The 20,120-nt window shown below is 40.7% G+C and overlaps 1 protein-coding gene and 2 long non-coding RNA genes across 5 annotated transcripts in view; 1 reads left to right on the forward strand and 2 right to left on the reverse strand.

The window, feature by feature from the left end:
* The window catches only part of gabrr2a (gamma-aminobutyric acid type A receptor subunit rho2a), a 155,742-nt gene that overhangs the window by 31,066 nt on the left and 104,556 nt on the right, over positions 1 to 20,120 (reverse strand). For 2 of the 3 annotated variants that reach the window (XM_086048826.1, XM_086048828.1), the window contains 2 exons: positions 17,836 to 17,918; positions 6,105 to 6,245 (listed from right to left, as the gene is read on the reverse strand). In XM_086048826.1, the coding sequence (XP_085904952.1) occupies positions 6,105 to 6,245; positions 17,836 to 17,918 (224 nt within the window). The remainder of the gene's footprint in view (positions 1 to 6,104; positions 6,246 to 17,835; positions 17,919 to 20,120) is intronic. The other variant, XM_086048827.1, reaches the window with a different exon arrangement.
* On the reverse strand, positions 259 to 5,109 carry LOC147137959 (uncharacterized). The gene is made up of 3 exons (XR_015089242.1): positions 2,553 to 5,109; positions 1,531 to 1,580; positions 259 to 333 (listed from the first exon to the last, which is right to left on the reverse strand). It is a non-coding gene; the product is annotated as an uncharacterized LOC147137959 (long non-coding RNA).
* Positions 11,623 to 17,756, forward strand: LOC147137960 (uncharacterized). The gene is made up of 3 exons (XR_015089239.1): positions 11,623 to 11,690; positions 14,705 to 14,801; positions 16,516 to 17,756. It is a non-coding gene; the product is annotated as an uncharacterized LOC147137960 (long non-coding RNA).

Here is a 20,120-nt window from a genome sequence, read left to right on the forward strand (position 1 = left end):
TCACAGTCCTCAATTGTACTAATGACTTGACATAAATTTCCCTCTCTTTCCAATCAATTTTTTCCCAGAAATATTTGAAAATCTCCTCTCTTTGATTCATCTAGTTGACTACACTTGAGTTCGGAGGATTTTTTGCAGGCCGCAGACTGACATGGCATCCCCATTTGTCTTGCCTCCTTTCACACAGTTTCTCTATTTTTTTCCCAACCCAGGATAGGCCCCTCATTCGCCTCCTTTTCTGGATGGTTACATTCCAGGTCTCTGGGTTTGCCCTCCTCTTTCTTCCCAGATGAGCCTCACCAGCTGAGGAGTCCACCGAAACTGCTTCTCTTTCTAATTAAAAGAAAAACAAATAAAATACGTATGAGTTGTGAGTATTTGTGCACATGTGAGACATTACACACTTTCATGTGTGCAGAGTGTGTCTTTGCTATTCATTACCACTTTAACATCATGCCTTATTCTACATATAAGATGAAGGGGTTCCTTCCTCCCTCTTTCACTTGTACCGTACTGTACTTTCCCTTTCCCCTCACTGTTCTACCATTTTCTTCTTTCCTTCCCACCTCCCTTCCTCTCTTCCTTGACCTGGGCACAACATGTTAAGTACATTAAACAAATTGTATGTGAATACCTCCCCACCCCATACACACATAAAAAAAGCTAATTAACATCCAGGACTCTTCTGCTCCTATTTGCTAAATTCATGTTGAGAAGTCCTATTGGATTGTGATTTTGTATAACAAAAATTAAGTTAATATTAATTACACTACCAACCATCACTTTCAGAGTGGTGTGTGCCACCAGCTTGACTTCCAAGTGAATCTTGAAAATATTAAGAGGAATATAGTTAGGGTACCGATTTAAAAATGTTCATAATACAATGAAACTACTAGTTATTTTTAAAATGTCTTGCATAACATAGCGTAAGGGTGTAAAAATCCCTTTCACAAATACTTCATCTAGATTAGTAAACTCCTTCAAAATACATTTTTATCCAAGCAAATTTCTGCATAAACATATCGTAATTTTCCGATTCCGTAGGTACATAGTCAGGAGAGTCATCTTTGTCGGTACTGATCGATTCTAAAGTAAAGAGAACAGTTTTACTGCACTGAATGCAATATTGACATAAAAGTGTTGCAAAAATGTTGTATCCTCTGCAGTGTCTGAGAACCATATTCCTCTAGCTTCTCTTGTCACTTGTGTTGCCACTTTCTTTCTTCTCTGCCTCAACCGTAAAAGGGAGAGAGACATGTCTATCCGGAAAACGATAAGAGAGAGGCTTGTATCGGACAAACGACGTGAATGAATTAAGTTTTATCTGAGTCAGAAATCGAATGATCACGTAAAACACCACAGTCGTGGGTATTGACTGCACTAATGTCTGACCTCTGCGGTAAATGCCTCCTGTGTTTACGTTGCGGACATGGCATGTTGTTTGACACAAAGGTAACGTTACTAGAGGTGGATAGCAAAAAATTATATATATGACACTTTACAAACAGTTAGTGTATTGACAAACTTTACCTTTGCATCGATAGATGTCAGCTTCGTTCCACCGAGGAGTGTAGGCGGGACTGTGCGAGCAGAGACAGGGATTTTTTTTACCTTTAGACGTCCAATGGACATACGTGAATTTTGACTGACACGTCTGACATCCAATTGAGATACGTTTTAAATACATGACATCATAAAACACGTTTTCATTGGTCATGTAGGTTCATACATCGTCAGACGTTGAAGCTGAATGCAGACATTGCATAAACGTGAAAATTAAAAAAACGACAAAAATGGACATACGTTTTTTTCCACAGGACAGCGACGATACGCACATGTCTTGTTTTATGTTCATAAAGTCAGCCAATCTAACACACGGCGACGTGCTAAATCAACAATAGCATTTCACATCAAAACAAGAGAACAGACGTAACATCAGCCAATCGCATTCATGTGCACTTCAGGGACCTCTAGGAAAACATAAAATCAAAGCATTACAGCACCTAATGAAATAGCCTAGTGCATAGCGCCCTCGCCTGTTGAACTCCTCCACCTCCAGTCACATCCAGTTAATGGGAAATGTATTGTATTGAATTGTACTGTCATTCCGGTTAGAGCGCCCCGAGCGGTGGAAGAAAAATCCACAGAATAGCCGCACCGGACTATAAACCGCATGGCTCAAAATCTAGGAAAAAAGTTGTGGTTTATAGTCCGGAAAATACGGTAATTTTTTCCTAGGTCTGAGAAAAGTCAACATTAAAATACAGTACAGTTTACTCTAGTTAAGTACAATACTGTACTGTATTTGGACCATTTTTATTATACTGTACTGTATTATGTTCATATACCTGTGCTTTATAGTGCCGTTTTTGTTGAACAAAATTTGTATTATTATTATATTGCTTGTGTTGTTAACTTGTTACACATGTATTTTGTTAACATAATTGCACTTTTATACAGGACATGTACCGTAGTCGTTTCCCACATAAGGAAATTCCGTATAAGGAAATATTGGACAGTGCAAATATGATTCCTTACTAGAGAATACTTACTGTACAACAAGGAGTTTCTGAATGACTTTTCAAATCGTCTTGCCGAAATCATGCTGCGATATGATCGCATCCTGTTCATGGGGGACTTCAATATTCACGTGTGCTGTCCTGAAAAAACACTGGCAAAGGACTTTTTAAGACTCATTGACTCTTTCAATTTGGTGCAGTGCGTGGCTGGCTCCACTCAAAACAAGGGCATACTTTAGACCTTGTCCTTTCCTATGGTCTTATCGGTCTCAAATTTGAAAGTTTTGGACAATGTGCTTTCTGATCATATGACTGTGCTCTTTGATGTAACATTTTCCAGTGCTGTCAGAGCAAATGCTAACGAGCGCAAGGCCTGGGTTTTTAACCACCTCACTGCTAGTCAGTTCTCTAATGCCTTTGATCAGCTTTGTGTTCCCTCTTCAAACACAGAGGAGCTCAGCACTTGGTTCCATTCATCCTGCGTTAATATTTTGGACTCCGTGGCTCCATTAAAAAATATGCGGCAAAAGATTAGACCTGAGCCATGGTTGAATGAGAGCACTCGCACAGCTAAATAGGAATGCCGCAGAGCTGAACGCAGATGGAAAAAAGACAGGCTGCAGGTCTCCTACCAAATCTTAAAGGACTGCTGGCATTGTTACCAGAGAAAGGTGTCCAAGAGAGACTACTTGTCATGTCTGATTCAGGCAAATCGCCAAAATACACGTGCTCTTTTTAAAACAATTGACTCTGTACTCAAGCACCGTCAACCAACTTGCACGGACTCATCCCCTGAAATGTGCAACAGATTCATGCAGTTTTTCATTGAATAGGTTGTTACAAGTTCCTTGTTCAGCTGTGTTTGATTCCTTTGAGACAGTTTCTTTGACATTTTTGGAGGAAGTGGTTTGCCATATGAAACCATCGGGCTCCCCTTATGACTCCATTCCTCCACACTTCTTCAAGGAGATTGTCCCGACAATTGGTGAATTGGTTTTGGCCATTATCAACAGCAGCCTGTCTTCTGGTGTGGTCCCCCAACATTCTAAGCATGCTGTAGTGCAACCACTGCTGAAAAAAACTGGCCTTGATCAAGCTGTGCTCTCAAATTTTAGACCCATTTCCAAGCTGCCTTTTATGTCTAAAATTATGGAAAAAGTGGGGCACTCACTGCTAAGATCTTACTTGGATAAACACAATGTCATGGACGTTTTCCAGTCAGGCTTCAAGAAGATGCATAGCACAGATTCAGCCCTGCTACGTGTTTTTAATGACATCCTCCTGGCAAACGACACTGGAGACCACGTATGTCTCATTTTGTTGACTTTGACTGCAGCTTTTGATATGGTAGACCACAGTATTCTTTTGATTGGCTTGCAACACCAAGTGGGCATTAGTGGATGCGCTTTAGAGTGGTTTAGATCCTATTTAGCTGGCAGGACTTTTTCTGTTAGCCTAGGTTCCTCTGAGTCCCGCTCTGCCATCGTATGGTGTTCCACAGGGTCCTATTCTGGGGCCATTGCTGTTCTCATTGTATTTGACCCTGGGTTCCATCCTTAGAAAAATGGTAATTCCTTGCTACGTGAACGACTGTCAAATCTATATCCCGCTAAGCAAAAAAAAAAAGGCTTTCTCCTTAAGACCACTTTTGTCCTGCCTAGAGGACATCAAAGACTGGATGTTACTGAATTTCGTAAATTTCAACGAAAAGAAAACAGAGGTTATGGTGTTCGGTCCCAGTGGCTCGTCTCCATCCCACCCTGTTGACCTGGGCACACTGTCTTCACATCTAAAGCCAACAGTCTCAAACTTGGGTTTTAAAATGGACAGTGATCTTAAATTGGACCAGGAAATCAGTGCTGTTGTAAAGTCGAGCTTCTTTCACCTTAGACAGCTGGCTAAGTTTAAGCCCCTCCTTTCCCATCAGCACTCCAAACAGTCATCCATGCCTTTGTTACATCTCGGCTGGATTACTGTAATGCACTTTATTTTGGAATCAGCCAGTCCTCCGTCAAATGTCTCTAGTTGTTCCAAAATGCTGCTGCCCGCCTACTAACTGGAGCTCGGAAGATCGAGCACATAACACCAATTCTGGCCTCCCTTCACTGGCTGCCAGTGCATTTCAGGGTTCAATTTAAGATTCTCCTATTTGTCTTTAAATCATTAAATGGCCTCGCCCCGGCATACCTTCCCACAGCCTCAGGTCTGCGGACCAGGTGCTGCTCGAGGTGCCGAGGACCAAGCGGAGCCTCAGAGGTGATCGAGCCTTTTCTGTTGCTGGTCCTTCTCTCTGGAATGACCTCCCATTGGTTGTTAGGCAAGCTCCCTCTGTGTCCATTTCTAAAACCTCGTTGAAGACACAATTCTTTTCTCTGGCTTTTGATCAGACCTGAAATTTTCGTCTCTTCTCCGTCGTCAATTGTATATAGTGTTTTATGTTAATTTATTGGATTTTTTTATCCATCCATCCATCCATTATCTGTACCGCTTCTCCTCACAAGGGTCGCGGGGCGTGCTGGAGCCTATCCCAGCTGTCTTTGGGCAGTAGGCGGGGGACACCCTGAACTGGTTGCCAGCCAATCGCAGGGCACACAGAGACAAACATCCACACTCACAATCACACCTAGGGGCAATTTAGAGTATCCAATCAATTTACCATGCATGTTTTTGGAATGTGGGAGGAAACCGGAGTGCCCGGAGAAAACCCACGCAGGCACGGGGAGAACATGCAAACGCCACACAGGGAGGCCGGAGCCGGGATCGAACCCACGACCTCTGAACTGTGAGGCGGACGTGCTAACCAGTCGACCACCGTGCCGCCTGGATTTTTTAATTTATATTTTTATTATCTATATTTATTAATATATGTATCGCAGCCTTTTATTGTTTTTTATTTATTGTATTGTTTGTAAAGTGCTTTGTTGCAGCTCTAGCTGCGCTATATAAATAAAATTGTATTGTATTGAATTATCAAACGGGGGTTCTCGTTTATGCTGAGCACTGTATATATAGTATATGTATATGTGTGTATATAGTATATGTATATATATATATATATATATATATATATATATATATATATATATATATGTATATATATATATATGTGTGTATATATATGTATCATATGTGTATGTATATGTATATATATATATGCATATATATGTATATCTATATATATATATATATATCTATATATACATATGTATATATATATATGTATATATATATATATATATGCATATATATATGTATATGTATATATGTAAAAATATATATATATGCATGTATATATATGTACATGTATATATGTATATATGCATGTATATATGAACATGTATATATGTATATATGTGTGTGTATGTAAATATGTATATGTATGTATAATGCATAAATTCAAGTGTGAATTATTAACCCTTAGTCTGCCGTGACTATCAGATAATCTAAAAACATCAAAACAAAAACTAGAGTGTATCATGTAGGTCATGCCGGAAAAATCTGTTCTAATCTGCGTTTGAGTTACAGAAAACAAGATTAATTTAGAATTATTTATTTATTCACACTATTACAATATTCTCAAACTACCTGTGCTGCTGTAGAAGGCCAAACGAGATGTAGTGTGGAACTTCTGGATGAGGAACTGTGATAATGAAATACGATCATCAGTACTTAGGGACTCATCACCGCTTTTCCAGTAAAGCATCAAGTCTTCATCTGTGTATGCATCTGTAAAATATCAGACAGCATTGTTTTAGATGCACTAATAATAATTTTTTAAAAATCACATAATATCAAATCAATTCTCATAATTTCCTGACTCTAAGCCACAACATTTTTTCCACGCTTGCACCATGTGACGCAGTTCATTTAAGATGGAACTGCACAACTCTAATGGATTTACCGATAGAAAGCTGTCAAAAGTCATTGGCCATCTTGACAGATTGTATCCTGACATGTTGATTGAAAGAAACTCATTTTAACTGATATAGAAGTAATGTTAGATTTAGAAGCTGAATTCCCTAAATTCAGCAATATCTCATTTCTACCGGAAAAGCAGAACTCCTCGTATAAAACAATGAACGCTCCAGAAACAGGAGTCTCAAGGAGGATTAGAAGCCCCCAAAATTGAATTCTATCATATATTAAGGCAATTAAAATACTTAAAACAATGGCTTACCCCCTCCAATCTGGATTCAAATTGGTTGGAAACTGAACAGGCATCATGCAATAATATTAATTTTGTGGGTCTCCCATTTATCAGTCAATTAATCAAAAACAATATCTGTTTCCAAAATATTACTATAGCTTCAGCCCTGACAGCTTGGTGGGAAAACTCACATATTAAAGGCTTCACAGTCACACCATCCCTCCGGTCACCAATTTGGAACAATCCAGGTTTGACAATTAACAGAAAACCACTCCACCTCACAATATGGAAAAATAAAGCTAACACACACATTCACCATATCATTCAGAACTAAAAAAATAATCAGTTTCCAACATTTTATCCAGAAGTTCAGCACTGGGCACAATCAATACCTTTGTTACTGATTAAAATCCACCATTCTCTTAAAACTCAACAATACATTCAATAACAAACTTCAAACATCCATCATAAACAATGTTCTGAAAATCTCTCATCGCAATAAATTACTCTCAAAAATACGCAAAATTCTAAATAACACAGAGGCTTCAGATTCTCTCCCAGTCACAAAGTGGGAACAAGACCTCTCTATGGCTACGTTTACATGGACACATTTATTTGGATTAAATGCCTGATAGGAATAAAAATTCTTCAAGTAGCCTATGCACCCCATTTGGAATATTCTGACCCGATCAAGCAGTGTGCTTTCTGATCATATGACTGTGCTCTTTGATGTAATGTTTTCCAGCCACGGCTAGTGAGTTCAGGCACAGTTTTTTTAACCCCCTGCTAGTCAGTTCTCTGATGTCTTCGATCGGTTTTGTGTTCCCTCTTCAAACACAGAGAACTCAACACTTGGTTCCATCCATCCTGCGTTAATATTTTGTACATGGCTCTATTGAAAAATATGCGGCAAAAGATTAGACATGAGACATGGTTTAATGAGAGCACTCGTGCAGCTAGACAGGAATCCCGCAGAGCTGAACGCAGGTGCAAAAGAGACATGCTGCAGGTCTCATCAAATCGTATAGGACTGCTGGCGTCGTTACCAGAGAAAGGTGAAGGAGTCCAAGAGAGACCACTTGTCACCTCTGATTCAGGCAAATTGCCCAAATCCACATGCTCTATTTAAAACGATCGACTCCGAACTGAAGCCCCGTCAACCAATTTGCACGGACTCGTCCAGTGAAATGTGCGATAGATTCTTGTAGTTTTTCGTTGACAAGGTTACTACATCTAGGGCTCTTGTTTCGAACGCATCATTTGACCCCTCTGTCCATGTTCCTTGTTCAGCAGTTTTCGAGTCCTTTGAGCTGGTTTCTTTGACATTTTTGGAGGATGTGATTTGCCATCTGGCTCCCCTTATGACTCCGTTCCTTGACAGTTCTTTAAGGAAATTCTCCCGAGTATTGGTAAATCAGTTTTGGACGTTATCTGTCTTCTGGTGTAGTCCCCCAACATTGTAAACGTGCTGTAGTGCAACCCCTGCTTTAAAAAATTGGCCTTGATCAAGCTGTGCTATCCAATTTTAGACCCATTTACAAGCTGCCTTTTATTTCTAAAATTCTGGAAAAAGTGGTGCACTCAATAGTTAAGATCTTTCTTGGATGAGCATAATGTTATGGGGGTCTGCCAGTCAGGCTTCAAGAAGTTGCATAGCAGAGTCAGCCTTGTTACGTGTTCTTAGTGACATACTTTAATGACACTGGAGACTATCTATGTCTCGTTTTGTTGGATTTGACTGCAGCATTCGATACGGTGGACCACGATATTCTTTTGACTCGTTTGCAACACCAGGTGGGCATTAGTGGATGCGCTCTAGAGTGGTTTGGATCCTATTTGGCTGGCAGGACTTTTACTGTTAGCCTAAGTTCCTCTGAGTCCCACTCTGCCCCTCTATCATATGGTGTTCGACAGGGTTCTATTTTGGGGCCATTGTTGTTCTCTTTGTATTTGCTGCCTCTGGGTTCCACCCTTCGGAAACATGGTATTTCCTTTCACTGCTATGCGGACGACTGTCAAATCTATGTCCCGCTGAGCAAAAATGACGCTTTCTCCATAAGACCACTTTTTGTCCTGCCTAGAGGACATCAAAGCCTGGATGTCACTGAATTTCTGAAATTTCAATGAAAAGAAAACAGAACGGCGGTCGACTGGTTAGCAGGTCCGCTCCACAGTTCTGAGGTCGTGGGTTCGATCCCAGCCCCGGCCTCCCTGTGTGGAGTTTGCATGTTCTCCCCGTGCCTGCGTGGGTTTTCTCCGGGTACTCCGGTTTCCTCCCACATTCCAAAAACATGCATGGTAAGTTGATTGGACTCTCTAAATTGCCCCTAGGTGTGATTGTGAGTGCGGATGTTTGTCTTTGTGAGCCCTGCGATTGGCTGGCAACCAATTAGGGGTGTCCCCCGCCTACTGCCCGAAGACAGCTGGGATAGGCTCCAGCGCGCACCGCGACCCTTGTGAGGGTAAGCGGTATAGATAATGGATGGATGGATGGAAGAAAACAGAACCTGGACCCCTTGGCTTCATATCTAAAGCCAGCAGTCTTAAATCTGGATTTTAAAATGGACAGTGATCTTAAATTGGACCAGCAAATCAGGACTGTTGTAAAGTCCAGCTTCTTTCACCTTAGACAGCTGGCTAAGGTAAAGCCCCTCCTTTCTCATCAGCACTTAGAAACAATCATCCATGCCTCTGTTACATCTCGGCTAGATTACTGTTATGCACTTTAATTTGGAGTCAGCCAGTCCTCTCTCAAACGTCTCCAGTTGGTCCAAAATGCTGCTGCCCGCCTATATCTGGAGTTCGGAAGATGGAGCGCATAACACCAATTCTTGCCTCCCTTCACTGGGTCCCAGTGCATTTTAGGGTTCTACTTAAGATTCTCCTATTTGTCTAAGTCACTAAATGGCCTGGTCCCAGCGTACCCCTCCGAGCTCCTCCACTCCTACGCACCTTCCCGCAGCCTTAGGCCTGAGGAACAGGCGCTGCTCGAGGTGCGATGACCAAGCGGAGCCTCAGAGGGGATCAAGCCTTTTCGGCTGCTGGTCCTTCCCTTTGGAATGACCTCCCATTGGATGTTAGGCATGCCCCCTCTCTGTCCACTTTTAAAAGCCGGTTGAAGACACATTTATATTCGCTGGCTTTTGATCCGACCTGAGACCTGAAATTTTTGGCTCTTTTCCGGTGTCTATTGTATGTAGTGTCTTATGATAATTTATTGATTTCACTTGTTGTATTATGGCTATTTTGTTGTTTGTATGTAAAGTGCTTTGTTACAGCTACAGCTGTTGAGAAATGCGCTATACAAATAAAATTGTATTGTATTGCACACAGAACACATGAATGTTCTCTGGCAATGCACACCAGTTGTGGAATTCTGGGTACCAATTACAAGTTACCAGAGCTGGGCATAGCCTAACCGCCTAACCTAACCGAGTTCCCATCTGCATATTTGAACAACCCACGTGGTCCCAGTCGGTCCGAGTCAGCCAAGCATCGAGAATGGCCTTAACCTGTACCACGTCACACACAGGCGCCGCAATCCTGACGTGGCCGATTAAGAAAAAAATAAATAAATAAAACAGTGTTATGTACCTTGCGGTCCCACAGATGCAATGACATGTGGCCCATGTTGTTTTTATTTCACCGATCACCACGCTGTGCGTGTGTGTGTCAGTTTTTTGTTTGATATTTTTTCTTTGTTTGGCAGCGTGTCTGCTCGTGTGGCACCTGCGTCTGACGTGAAGATTACGTTCTCGATGTCGATTGGCTGTCGCCAACGAGGGATAGACTGGGACAATGTGGGTCGTTTAAATATGCAGCTCTGTAACAAAGCTGAGCACTTGACCCTTTTCTGCCCGTTCGGCCGCGACCCTCCACCCTTGACCTGGGTACCCTTCCGGCCGCGACCCCCCGGCCATATTCCTAAACATTGTCGGCCTCTGCCCCGTGAAAGAAAGAAGCCTTTCACCGAGTCGGCTGAGGTGAAATTTGGCCGCCTCGCGAGCACGTCACACGCATGAGGGCCGATTAGTGGGCCGGACTAAAATCCACTTCCGGCCATGCTCAGTCCAGCCATTTTTTTAAAAATGTATCACCCCCCACCCTCCACCCCAAAAATGGGCATCCAGCCGGGCCGGAGGGTCCGACCGGTCCGGCCCAGGCACGGACTGCCCAGCTCTGCTCTTTAAGTTACATTTATCACGGGCTGCACAAAAACTACATTGTTAACAGTACTGTACTGGCTATCACCAAGAAAACAATCCTCCAAAAACTGGAAAAACAAGAAATCAACTTAACATTACCCAGAGGAAAAATTTGTTAATTGATCACATATCAACAGAATAGATGGCTGCTTCTCTCAATCACCACATATTCTGTTTTAACAGAAGTTGGTCCACATTCACTAACAAACTAATTTCTACAGTTACTTGATGTCCACCGCACACCAGATGTATTATCTCAAAAATGAAGCACAGACCTTATTAAATACATCACAAAACACAACACATCCACGAATACCGTATTTTCCGGACTATAAGTTGGTCCGGAGTACAAGTCGCACCAGCCATAAAATACATAGTAAAGAAGAAAAAAAACATGTCACACTGGAGTATAAGTCGTATTTTGGAGGAAATTAATTGTGCATTTAGTACACATCATTTCCATCGAACTACGATGGTAACATTTAGATAACATTCACACATGTAGCATACAAGAAAGTTACAGTAAGATAACTTTAAACCCACCAAAACGGTTGTAGATCGATCAAATAAGTCTTTTATTTATCGTTTACCATGTAGAATGTTTCCAAGTCTCCAAAGGTATTTATGTATTCGGTCGTAATTATTTATGTTAGTCTCCTGCGCTTTACTCCTTACGTGTGTGGCTGTATGATGACACACACACACACACTCCTACACACATGCACGCACCCCCCCCCCCCCCCCCCCCCCCCACACACACACACAGCGAGAGGCACGGCAATTGCCTGTTTGTGGTTCATTCTTGTTCAACCATCATCTGTAAGTAACTTAGACAATTGTGTGTAATGAGCATGCAACATTTATGTATGAGCTGAATTGTGGATAATTGTGGGTTGCTAACTGAACATACTAATCGCTAGCGCTAATGCCAATCGCCATCGCTAATCGTTAGCATGCCTGCCTGTTTGTGGTTCATTCTTGTTCAACCGTCATCTGTAAGTAACTTAGACAATTGTGTGCAATGAGCATGCAAAACTTGTATATGAGCTGAATTGTGAATGATTGTGTGTTGTTGACTGCACATACTAATTACTATCGCTAATGCTAATCACGATCGCTAATCGTTAGCACAGGCTTACCTTGTTCATGTCCATAAAAATATGTGTGCTTAGATAATGCATAATGCAGAGATTGATAGTATTTTCTGTATTTTCTTGTGCAATTTCACAATATAAACAGGCAACTTCGCTGCACACCTGGAGTCTGTGGCGTTTGTGAATGTTTAGCTGTTTGTATAAGCTAGCTTCCTCGACTAGCAAGGCCTTAACAGTCAAATTGTCTTTTTATTATACTGTTTTAATTACATATTTAACAAAATATTAGATTTTAACCGTCGAAATTATTCATGCATTTTAATAGCTTTTAGGATTCATCTTATGTTACTTTATGTGGGTTACAATAACATGTGAAATGATATATAGAGGTAATTGTCATGGCTTGTTCGTGCTAACTTGTATTTATGATGTTTTGTCTCCCTCTGCAGCTTGATGCAAGCTGTAAAATGGCTGTAAACGCATCAAGCTAACACGTCGCTTAGCAGACTACGTGAACTATTAATTGGAGGTGGCGTGATTAAATCTGCCAATAAGAAGACAAGTTAGAAACATTGGGGACAGAGTCAATTACGCTAAAGCACCTGCAGAGGGAGATAAAGCATCATAAATGCAAGTCAGCACTAACAAGCCATGACAGTAATAATGTGTTAATAATTTCACACATAAGTGGCTCCATAGTATAAGTCGCACCCCTGGCCAAACTATGAAAAAAAAATGTGATTTATAGTTCGGAAAATACGCAACTTGCACAGAATTACACATGCACACATACACTTGAATAGAAGAAATGTAAGCCCAAGATGGTTTCGTTGATTTGTATCGTCCCTCATCCTGCTTGTTCTTGTTTTCCTTAATGTCCTAATATAATAATTATTATTGTTATTATTATTATTATTATTATTATTATTATTAATATTATGTCATACATTGGTGGCAGCGGTGGATTTGTGTGTTGACATTTATAATTATTTTCTCTTCTGACAAAAACACTCAAGAACTTGTACGCTCTTAGAGTGTGCTAGGTTTTATTCAACGCAATTCTCGGTGAACATCCCTCATCGCGACACCATCACGGCATCAGTCTATGACCATTCACTTTTATCTGTTATCAGAGCAACTATTGCTGAATTTGCCAGTGGATTTTGACACCATGGAGCAGTGTCAAAAAAATCCACTCTTACCAATGGGCTTGAAAAGGCTGCACTGCTGCATAACGTAACTGACAGCGACAACGAAGAAGAGGGCTTTGGTGGGTTCTATGCGCACGAGGAGGAGAATGAAGATAGCGATCAATGACTTCTCTGGGAGGCTGCAGTCTAAAAATGCCATGTTCAGCATTGTTTGGAAAAGAGTGTTTACCAGAGTTTAATGTACAGTGGTACCTCTACTTACGAACGTCTCTTCATATGAAATTATCAAGTTAAGAAATGCCTCAACAGGAAAATATTGCCTCTTGTTATGAAAGAAATTTCAGGATACGAAAGGTAGGAAAAGTATGGGCTGCTATTCGCAGTATGGGCTGCTAATCGCAGCTCCAGAGTTTCCTGAACGCATCATACTCATAGCTGCTCTGCCATTGGCTATTACCTAGCATCTTCCTGGCGTCCCGTTGGCTAAGAGGGACCTCTTCTGTATGTCTCTATGTGTGTAGATAGACAGGTAGATAGATAGATAGATGCAGCGTCCTCATCATTCGTCCCTTGGGCAATGAGGTGTTCCGATAGTTTTACGTGAATTAGAAACGAGGAAAAGAAAAAAAGGAGAAATTGCTTTTTTGTCCATACAAACAAAGCAAGAGATAATAGAAAAGTATGAAAAAGGGATGCGTTTGGTTGATCTCGCCAAAGAATATGACCGAAATGTATCGTTAGTCAACACGTTGTCAAATCAGTTCTTTACAAAACGCCAGGCAAAAAACACTTCTGAGAGAGAACATGAACCAGAGGGCAAAAAGCGATGAGGACAGCAATTAATAGGTAAACGACCATCATTTTTATCCTTTACCTTCCTTTTTTTTTTTTTTTACATGATGCACAACTCTCATTTATTGTGAAATAATCTCATTGTAACATGTATTTATTACATGTTTTGAATAATTTTTATTTATTACATGTTTTGATTAATTTTTATGCTTTATAAAACATTTATGTCTGAATATTGGGGTTTGGAACGGATTAGGGCATTTGCATGGAAAACACGTTTCGACTTACAACATTTTCTACTTAAGGGATTTCTTCCAGAACCAATTAATTTCGTAGTGAAGTGAATCAAATGAAGTAAATAATAATACAAATGACAGAAAAGGGGGCAGAGGTGTGCCTCCTGTCATGCTCAAGTAACGATGATGAAGGCACATACTTCCCATGCTTTGCAGTGCTCTTTGTAAATAGTAATAAATCAAGTTAAACGTAACTCCTTTCTTGCGTTTGTTTCTTTTGCATCGTTATGAGTGTGGGCCATTAAAGACGGGCCCAGATGTGTCATCAAAGATGAAGAAACAAAGGAACATTATGACAATGTGAAAAACCAGAGACATTGAAGTTTGAACGTTGGCTCGAGTTAGGCAGTCAGTGTGTGGAGTGGCTAGGCGTGAGTTATGGCGGATCGCAGATCTTGAAATAATGTGCATTCTGTTACCGCTCGTGTAAATAAACAATGGGAATAGCGTCAACAACTGTGTTATCTTAACCGCATACAATAATGTTACATTGTTGCCAGAGGTGGAATGATGCTCACACTTCAGGAAAATGAGGACTCCATCATACGCTTACGGGCGGTGGGAGAAGAGATCTGGACTGCGCGGAGCAAGGTTCTGGTGAGGACAAGCCTTTCCACTGTCAACAGCAAGCGTTAGATTGATGCCACAATTATGTCAGCGCAATGTCAAATATCGCGTTCAAAAATGTGTATCACGTGTATGTGATGTGAAATACCGCGTACCCAAGTATGTTTTGTGCGTTCAAAAATATGTTTCAAGTGTACATAATTGTCCACGTCCACGCACAAGATTGTTTTTACGCTTGCGTCTTCTCTCTGCAACGCGTACAATACGCTGATTCAATGTATGCAGTACAGGCGTGATAATTGGGCAACAATTCTTAACCGATCAGGAGTCGGACAGTAGGGCTAATTCTGATTGGCATGAGCCGCAGCTCCGGAGCCGCTAGCGGCTCTTTCATCCTTATGTTGCGGCTCTGCGTGGCTTAGAAAAATAGATTGTAAGTGTCCGATTGAAATGCATGTTAATTGTCTCAAAAACGTGCATCATGTCTTCTTAGTAAGTCAAAGTTTTTGGCCACTTTCATATGTGGTCCTAGGGATATCTATCAGATTTTATTTTTTGCAATGTGACCACAGTCTGAACCGCCAGGTCACATACATCCGACATTGACGTCAGGAGTCCAAAATGCGCTCCCCGCGGGCGGCAAGATCGTTGCTGACCATGGGGAGGCTGACTCTCCAGTTGTTTTGAGTACTAGTATTGACTTTATATTTGACTTTAATTTACCCCCACTTGAAACATGAAGCATAAGAATTGTGAAAAATTATAATTTCTTAAATGGCCTCTCTAAGTCCGCTGATAGTGTAGTGGTACAGTTGTGTGCAGGCAGCGTGGGATCGATTCCCGCTCAGTGACAGTGTGTGCCCTGCGACTGGCTGGCGACCAGTTCGGGGTGTAGTCTGCCTTCGCCCATTGACGGCTGGGATAGGCTCCAGCAACTCCCCGCGACCCTATATAGGATAAGCGGTTTGGAAGATGACATGACATGACAAATGGCCTCTCTGACCACAATGCAATCTTTTTTACAAGGAAATTGAGCAAAACGCGCACCCAAATGTCTTGTAAAAATTCTAAGAGTACCTCCTTTTATGAAGTAGTCCCAAGAAACCAACATCACAATCTGGCTATAGATGTGCATGAGATTGTTTGGAATGAGATTCTTTCATGTGGCGATATTTCAACAAACAGTATTAATTTCTACTCGAAAATAAAACAATTTTTGATGGCTCTATTTACGAAGACAAACAAAAAAGAACAAGGCAGTAAAGGTGATTTACCATGGCTCAATGATCAATTAAAATTCTGTTTAATGAAAACTTACCAATTATTGAAAAAATTCCTTAAAACTCATCTTGTCTCTGATACCCAACTCTTTACGTCACTGCGGAAAAGAGCAATTCAAACATTGCGCAAAGCGAAGGCAAACTTTGTAAGGAATGTAAGGAATTACCGGCCAATCAGTATTTGACCCATGGTTTCGAAAATTATTGAGAAGTGAATTGCTAAACAATTGGTAAATCATCTCAGTACAGGTGGAACTCTTTATGCCATGCAATTTGGTTTTCGTTCAAATTACTCGACAAAACTGCAATGAATGTTTCTTGAAAAAGTTAAATATTTAGATTCCTGCCCCCTTGTTGGTGCAGTTTTTCTTGATTTAAAAAGGGCATTTGATACTGTTGACCACCATATTTTGTCCAGGCTACTAAATTTTGGCTCCGGCTGCTTTCCGACCCTGTTTTGTCAGCGGAAGACATGTGGCAGCCCTCAGCTTCTGCTACGGGGTGCAAGCTCTGCGTCCGCCCTCTGAGTCTGCTACGGCGGCACAAGCTCTGCGTCCGCCCTCCGACCTTGGTCCAACGGCGCAAGCCCTGTTGCCGCTTTCTGACCAGGCTCAGGCAGTGCAAGTCCTGCGGCCGCCCTCACCTCCTGTTCCACCAGGAACCTCTTGGAACCTCTTGGCTTTCTCCGACCTGTTGTTAATTTTGGTTTTGATTTAGAATTTGGTTTCTTGTTTTCCTCATGATTCATTTCTGTGTCTGTTTCGTTAGGTTATTGTTTCCAACTGTGCTCCTTTACCTGATCCCTTGTGTTACCCAGTCAGCTCCCTCTATATAATTTGTGTCTTGTCCAGGTGTTGCTTGTTTTCTCATCTGTTTGTATTTCCTTTAGCTTTTGTTGGTTAATTGTCTGTGTTGTGTCTAACTGCTGTTTGTTTGCTGTCTTAATCCAACTCATGTTGGTTTCTTAGTCTTTATTTAGTTACTTTGATTCTTGTTGTTTTGCGCCTATGTTGATTTCATGTTTTGGATTTTTGACCTTGTTTGTCTTTTGTTATTTTAGATTCTGGGCACCACCTTGAGGTGGGGTACTGTTGTGACTGGTTGTTCCTTGGTGTATCAGTTGCTATAGTTGCTTTGGGTTATTTATGCTTTGTCATTTATTATGTCATATAGGCCTGATGTCTTACAGTTCATAAGCTCGAGTGACTGAGTGACATGTCAGTATGTCAAACCTTGAGGATGCAAGCTTTCCTCCAGTCCTGCTCTCAGTAAATACTTTGTATTTTCTTTGAGAAAGACTTTTACTTCTCAACTTCCGTGTCACATCTGCTATTGGGTCCAAATCCCACTCCTCACGTGACAACTTGTCTGAACACGATAAGCAGTTGAGATGATGGTGGTGATTAGGGCTGCATGATATTGGCAAAACATACAATATGCGATATGGATGTTGAAAATAGTGATATCAATATAATTATGATATGTTACATGTACCTAAACAAATGACTATTTTATTATCTAATGAAAAAAGTACATTTTTTGTCATGCAAAATAAGCAAGCTCAATGTGTTTTTCGCTAATTAATTGTAATTTCCATAGATAATGTCCAACTATTGGGTGGCGATACACATTTAAGTGTACATCTGGCGGGTCAAATTCAGAAAATGTTGCATGTCTTTACGATATGCATATTGCATAGGCCATTATCTTTTGATTTTTTGTACAGTCCTATCGATGATAGAGGAACAGATATGGGAGTATGTGATTAATGATGTTCAACTCACAGCTCTCCAACTCCAGGGAACAAGTCTGAGAATCCAGAGGAAATCGGCTGAAGTCCATGTTACAAGCTGCAGTCACTGTGACTCTAAAACACATCAAGCGGACAATTGCATACATTCTCCAGTCAGGGAGACCAAAGCAGACTCAACAAAAACAGTGTAATCAAACAGAATTTTTCAAACCAAGAGAGCATGATAAACATGAAAAGCAAACTTATCAAATGAAAACTATGACAACAAAAGGTCAATGTGAACAAACAGGTGGTATACAAAAACTTACTCAAAGATGTGGACAGCCACAGCGGACGGAAGACGACAACAGGAATATAAACTATTGTACACATGGATAGAAACACTCAAATACGTAAATATTATGTAATATAAGTACGATATTTACAGTCATCAACAGCCGAACAAATAATAAGCAAAAACAGCAAAACAAACACACAAAGTACAAGTGATCAGGGGTCTGTTTGACAAAGCAGGTTTAGTGAAAATGCAGAGTCTGCTAACCCTGAAATTAGGGAAACTCTTTTGAGTTTTCCATTTCAAAAAGGGAGGTAACTCAAATCAGAGAAAGAGTGGTAACTCCGAGGGTTTCAGAGAGAGAGGTAACTTAAGTTCTCGGTCACTTACCGCAGTAACAGACTCTCTGAACCTAACCTAGTCAGGACCAGGTTTATCTCAACGAACCTCGAGATTCTCTCGGCCCTCTTTCAGAGTCACACTCTTCTTTTCATTTCCTCATTCATTTAGTTCACAGGCAGGTTTTGGCATAGCCTATTTCTGCCGTCTACCATTTAAATCGGAGTCAGTATATGAGAAGTCCATTAGGCAAAGTATCACTGAAAAAAGTTTGTTTAATTTACTCAATTTTAGTGGTTGCACGATATATAATAATTTGGATTAATATATTTTTTCAAGTAGACTACAGTATACATCTACTAAATAAATGTGTCTGGATTCAGATGATTTTATTTTGTGCAACCACATGACGAAATAAAAGAGAGTACTGGTAAATTCAACAAACTATTGTTTTCAGTGTAGATGGAGACAAACGTGGTATATCCTTTTAATAATGATCCCATGGAAGAAGGTGCTGCATTACTATGCAGAGAATTAAATATTAGACAGGAAATGAGACTGCGCAGTGATGTTTCACCATTTCGAGAAAATTATCTTTTCCCACCCGGCAAAAATTGGTTGAAAAGACGTCACTTGTGTCCGTTCAAAAAATGTCCGAACTTGGTTGGAAAGTGAAAGGTGAAAAGACGTAATTTTCATGTAATTGAAAAGACATCCTTTTACAGTCTAAATTTGGTTGAAAAGTGAAAGGTGAAAAGACATCATTTTCATGTTTTTGAAAAAACTTCCTTTTACAGTCTAAATTGGGTTGAAAAGTGAAAGGTGAAAAGACGTCATTTTCATGTCGTTGAAAAGACGTCTTTAAAAAGACATCTTTTCAAACTCCAGTCTTAACTTGTCCAACACACCTGATTCAAACTATCTGGATCAGGATCAGGCTACTGCAGAACTTGCTGATGAGCTGATCATTTGAAACAGGTGTGTTGCAGCTGGGAGAGATGGAAAACAGGCAGGACAGCGGCCTTCGAGGACCGGAGTTTGAGACCCCTGTTTAACTATCTCAATTTGGTTGAAAAGTGAAAAACAGAGCCGGGCAGTCTGTCCCAGGGCCAGACCGGACACATTTGGGGGAAAAAAAGGGCTTGATTAAGTACGGAAGGAAGTTGATTTTAGTCCGGCCCACTAATCGGCTCATGCGTGTGACATGGTCACGAGGCAGCCAATCTCAACCTACTCGGTGATATGCATATTTTAACATGGCAGGGAGGTCATTGTTTGTTGTGCGATGCTCAGTCATGGTTTCATAAAGTAGAATGCATGTGTTTAGAATTGTGGCAAATTCATATATTTTGTGTCATGGTACTTTTTAGATATTAATTGAATGTATAAAACACCAACGTCAGTCTGCAAAGTGTGTCAGTGACAGTCACTCTGATTGGCTGCCAGCCAGGAAGTCCATCCCATTTCAAAATGGTGCGCAGGAGTGACATATATTTTAAATATCTTTAATAAATGCCAATCACAATAGCAAAGAAAAATTACATTTTCGAAACTGGTAGTTTGTTAACGTCATGCAGCATTAAAAGCAATACAACTTTATTTATATAGCGCATTTCACAACAGCTGCAACTGCAACAAAGAACTTTACATATAAAAAAAATCAATACTACAACAACAATGACGGCTTAACACAACCCAAATTC

This window comes from Filicampus tigris, chromosome 13, assembly GCF_054856515.1.
Source record: "Filicampus tigris isolate MCC_2025a chromosome 13, RoL_Ftig_1.0, whole genome shotgun sequence".
NCBI lineage: Eukaryota > Metazoa > Chordata > Actinopteri > Syngnathiformes > Syngnathidae > Filicampus > Filicampus tigris.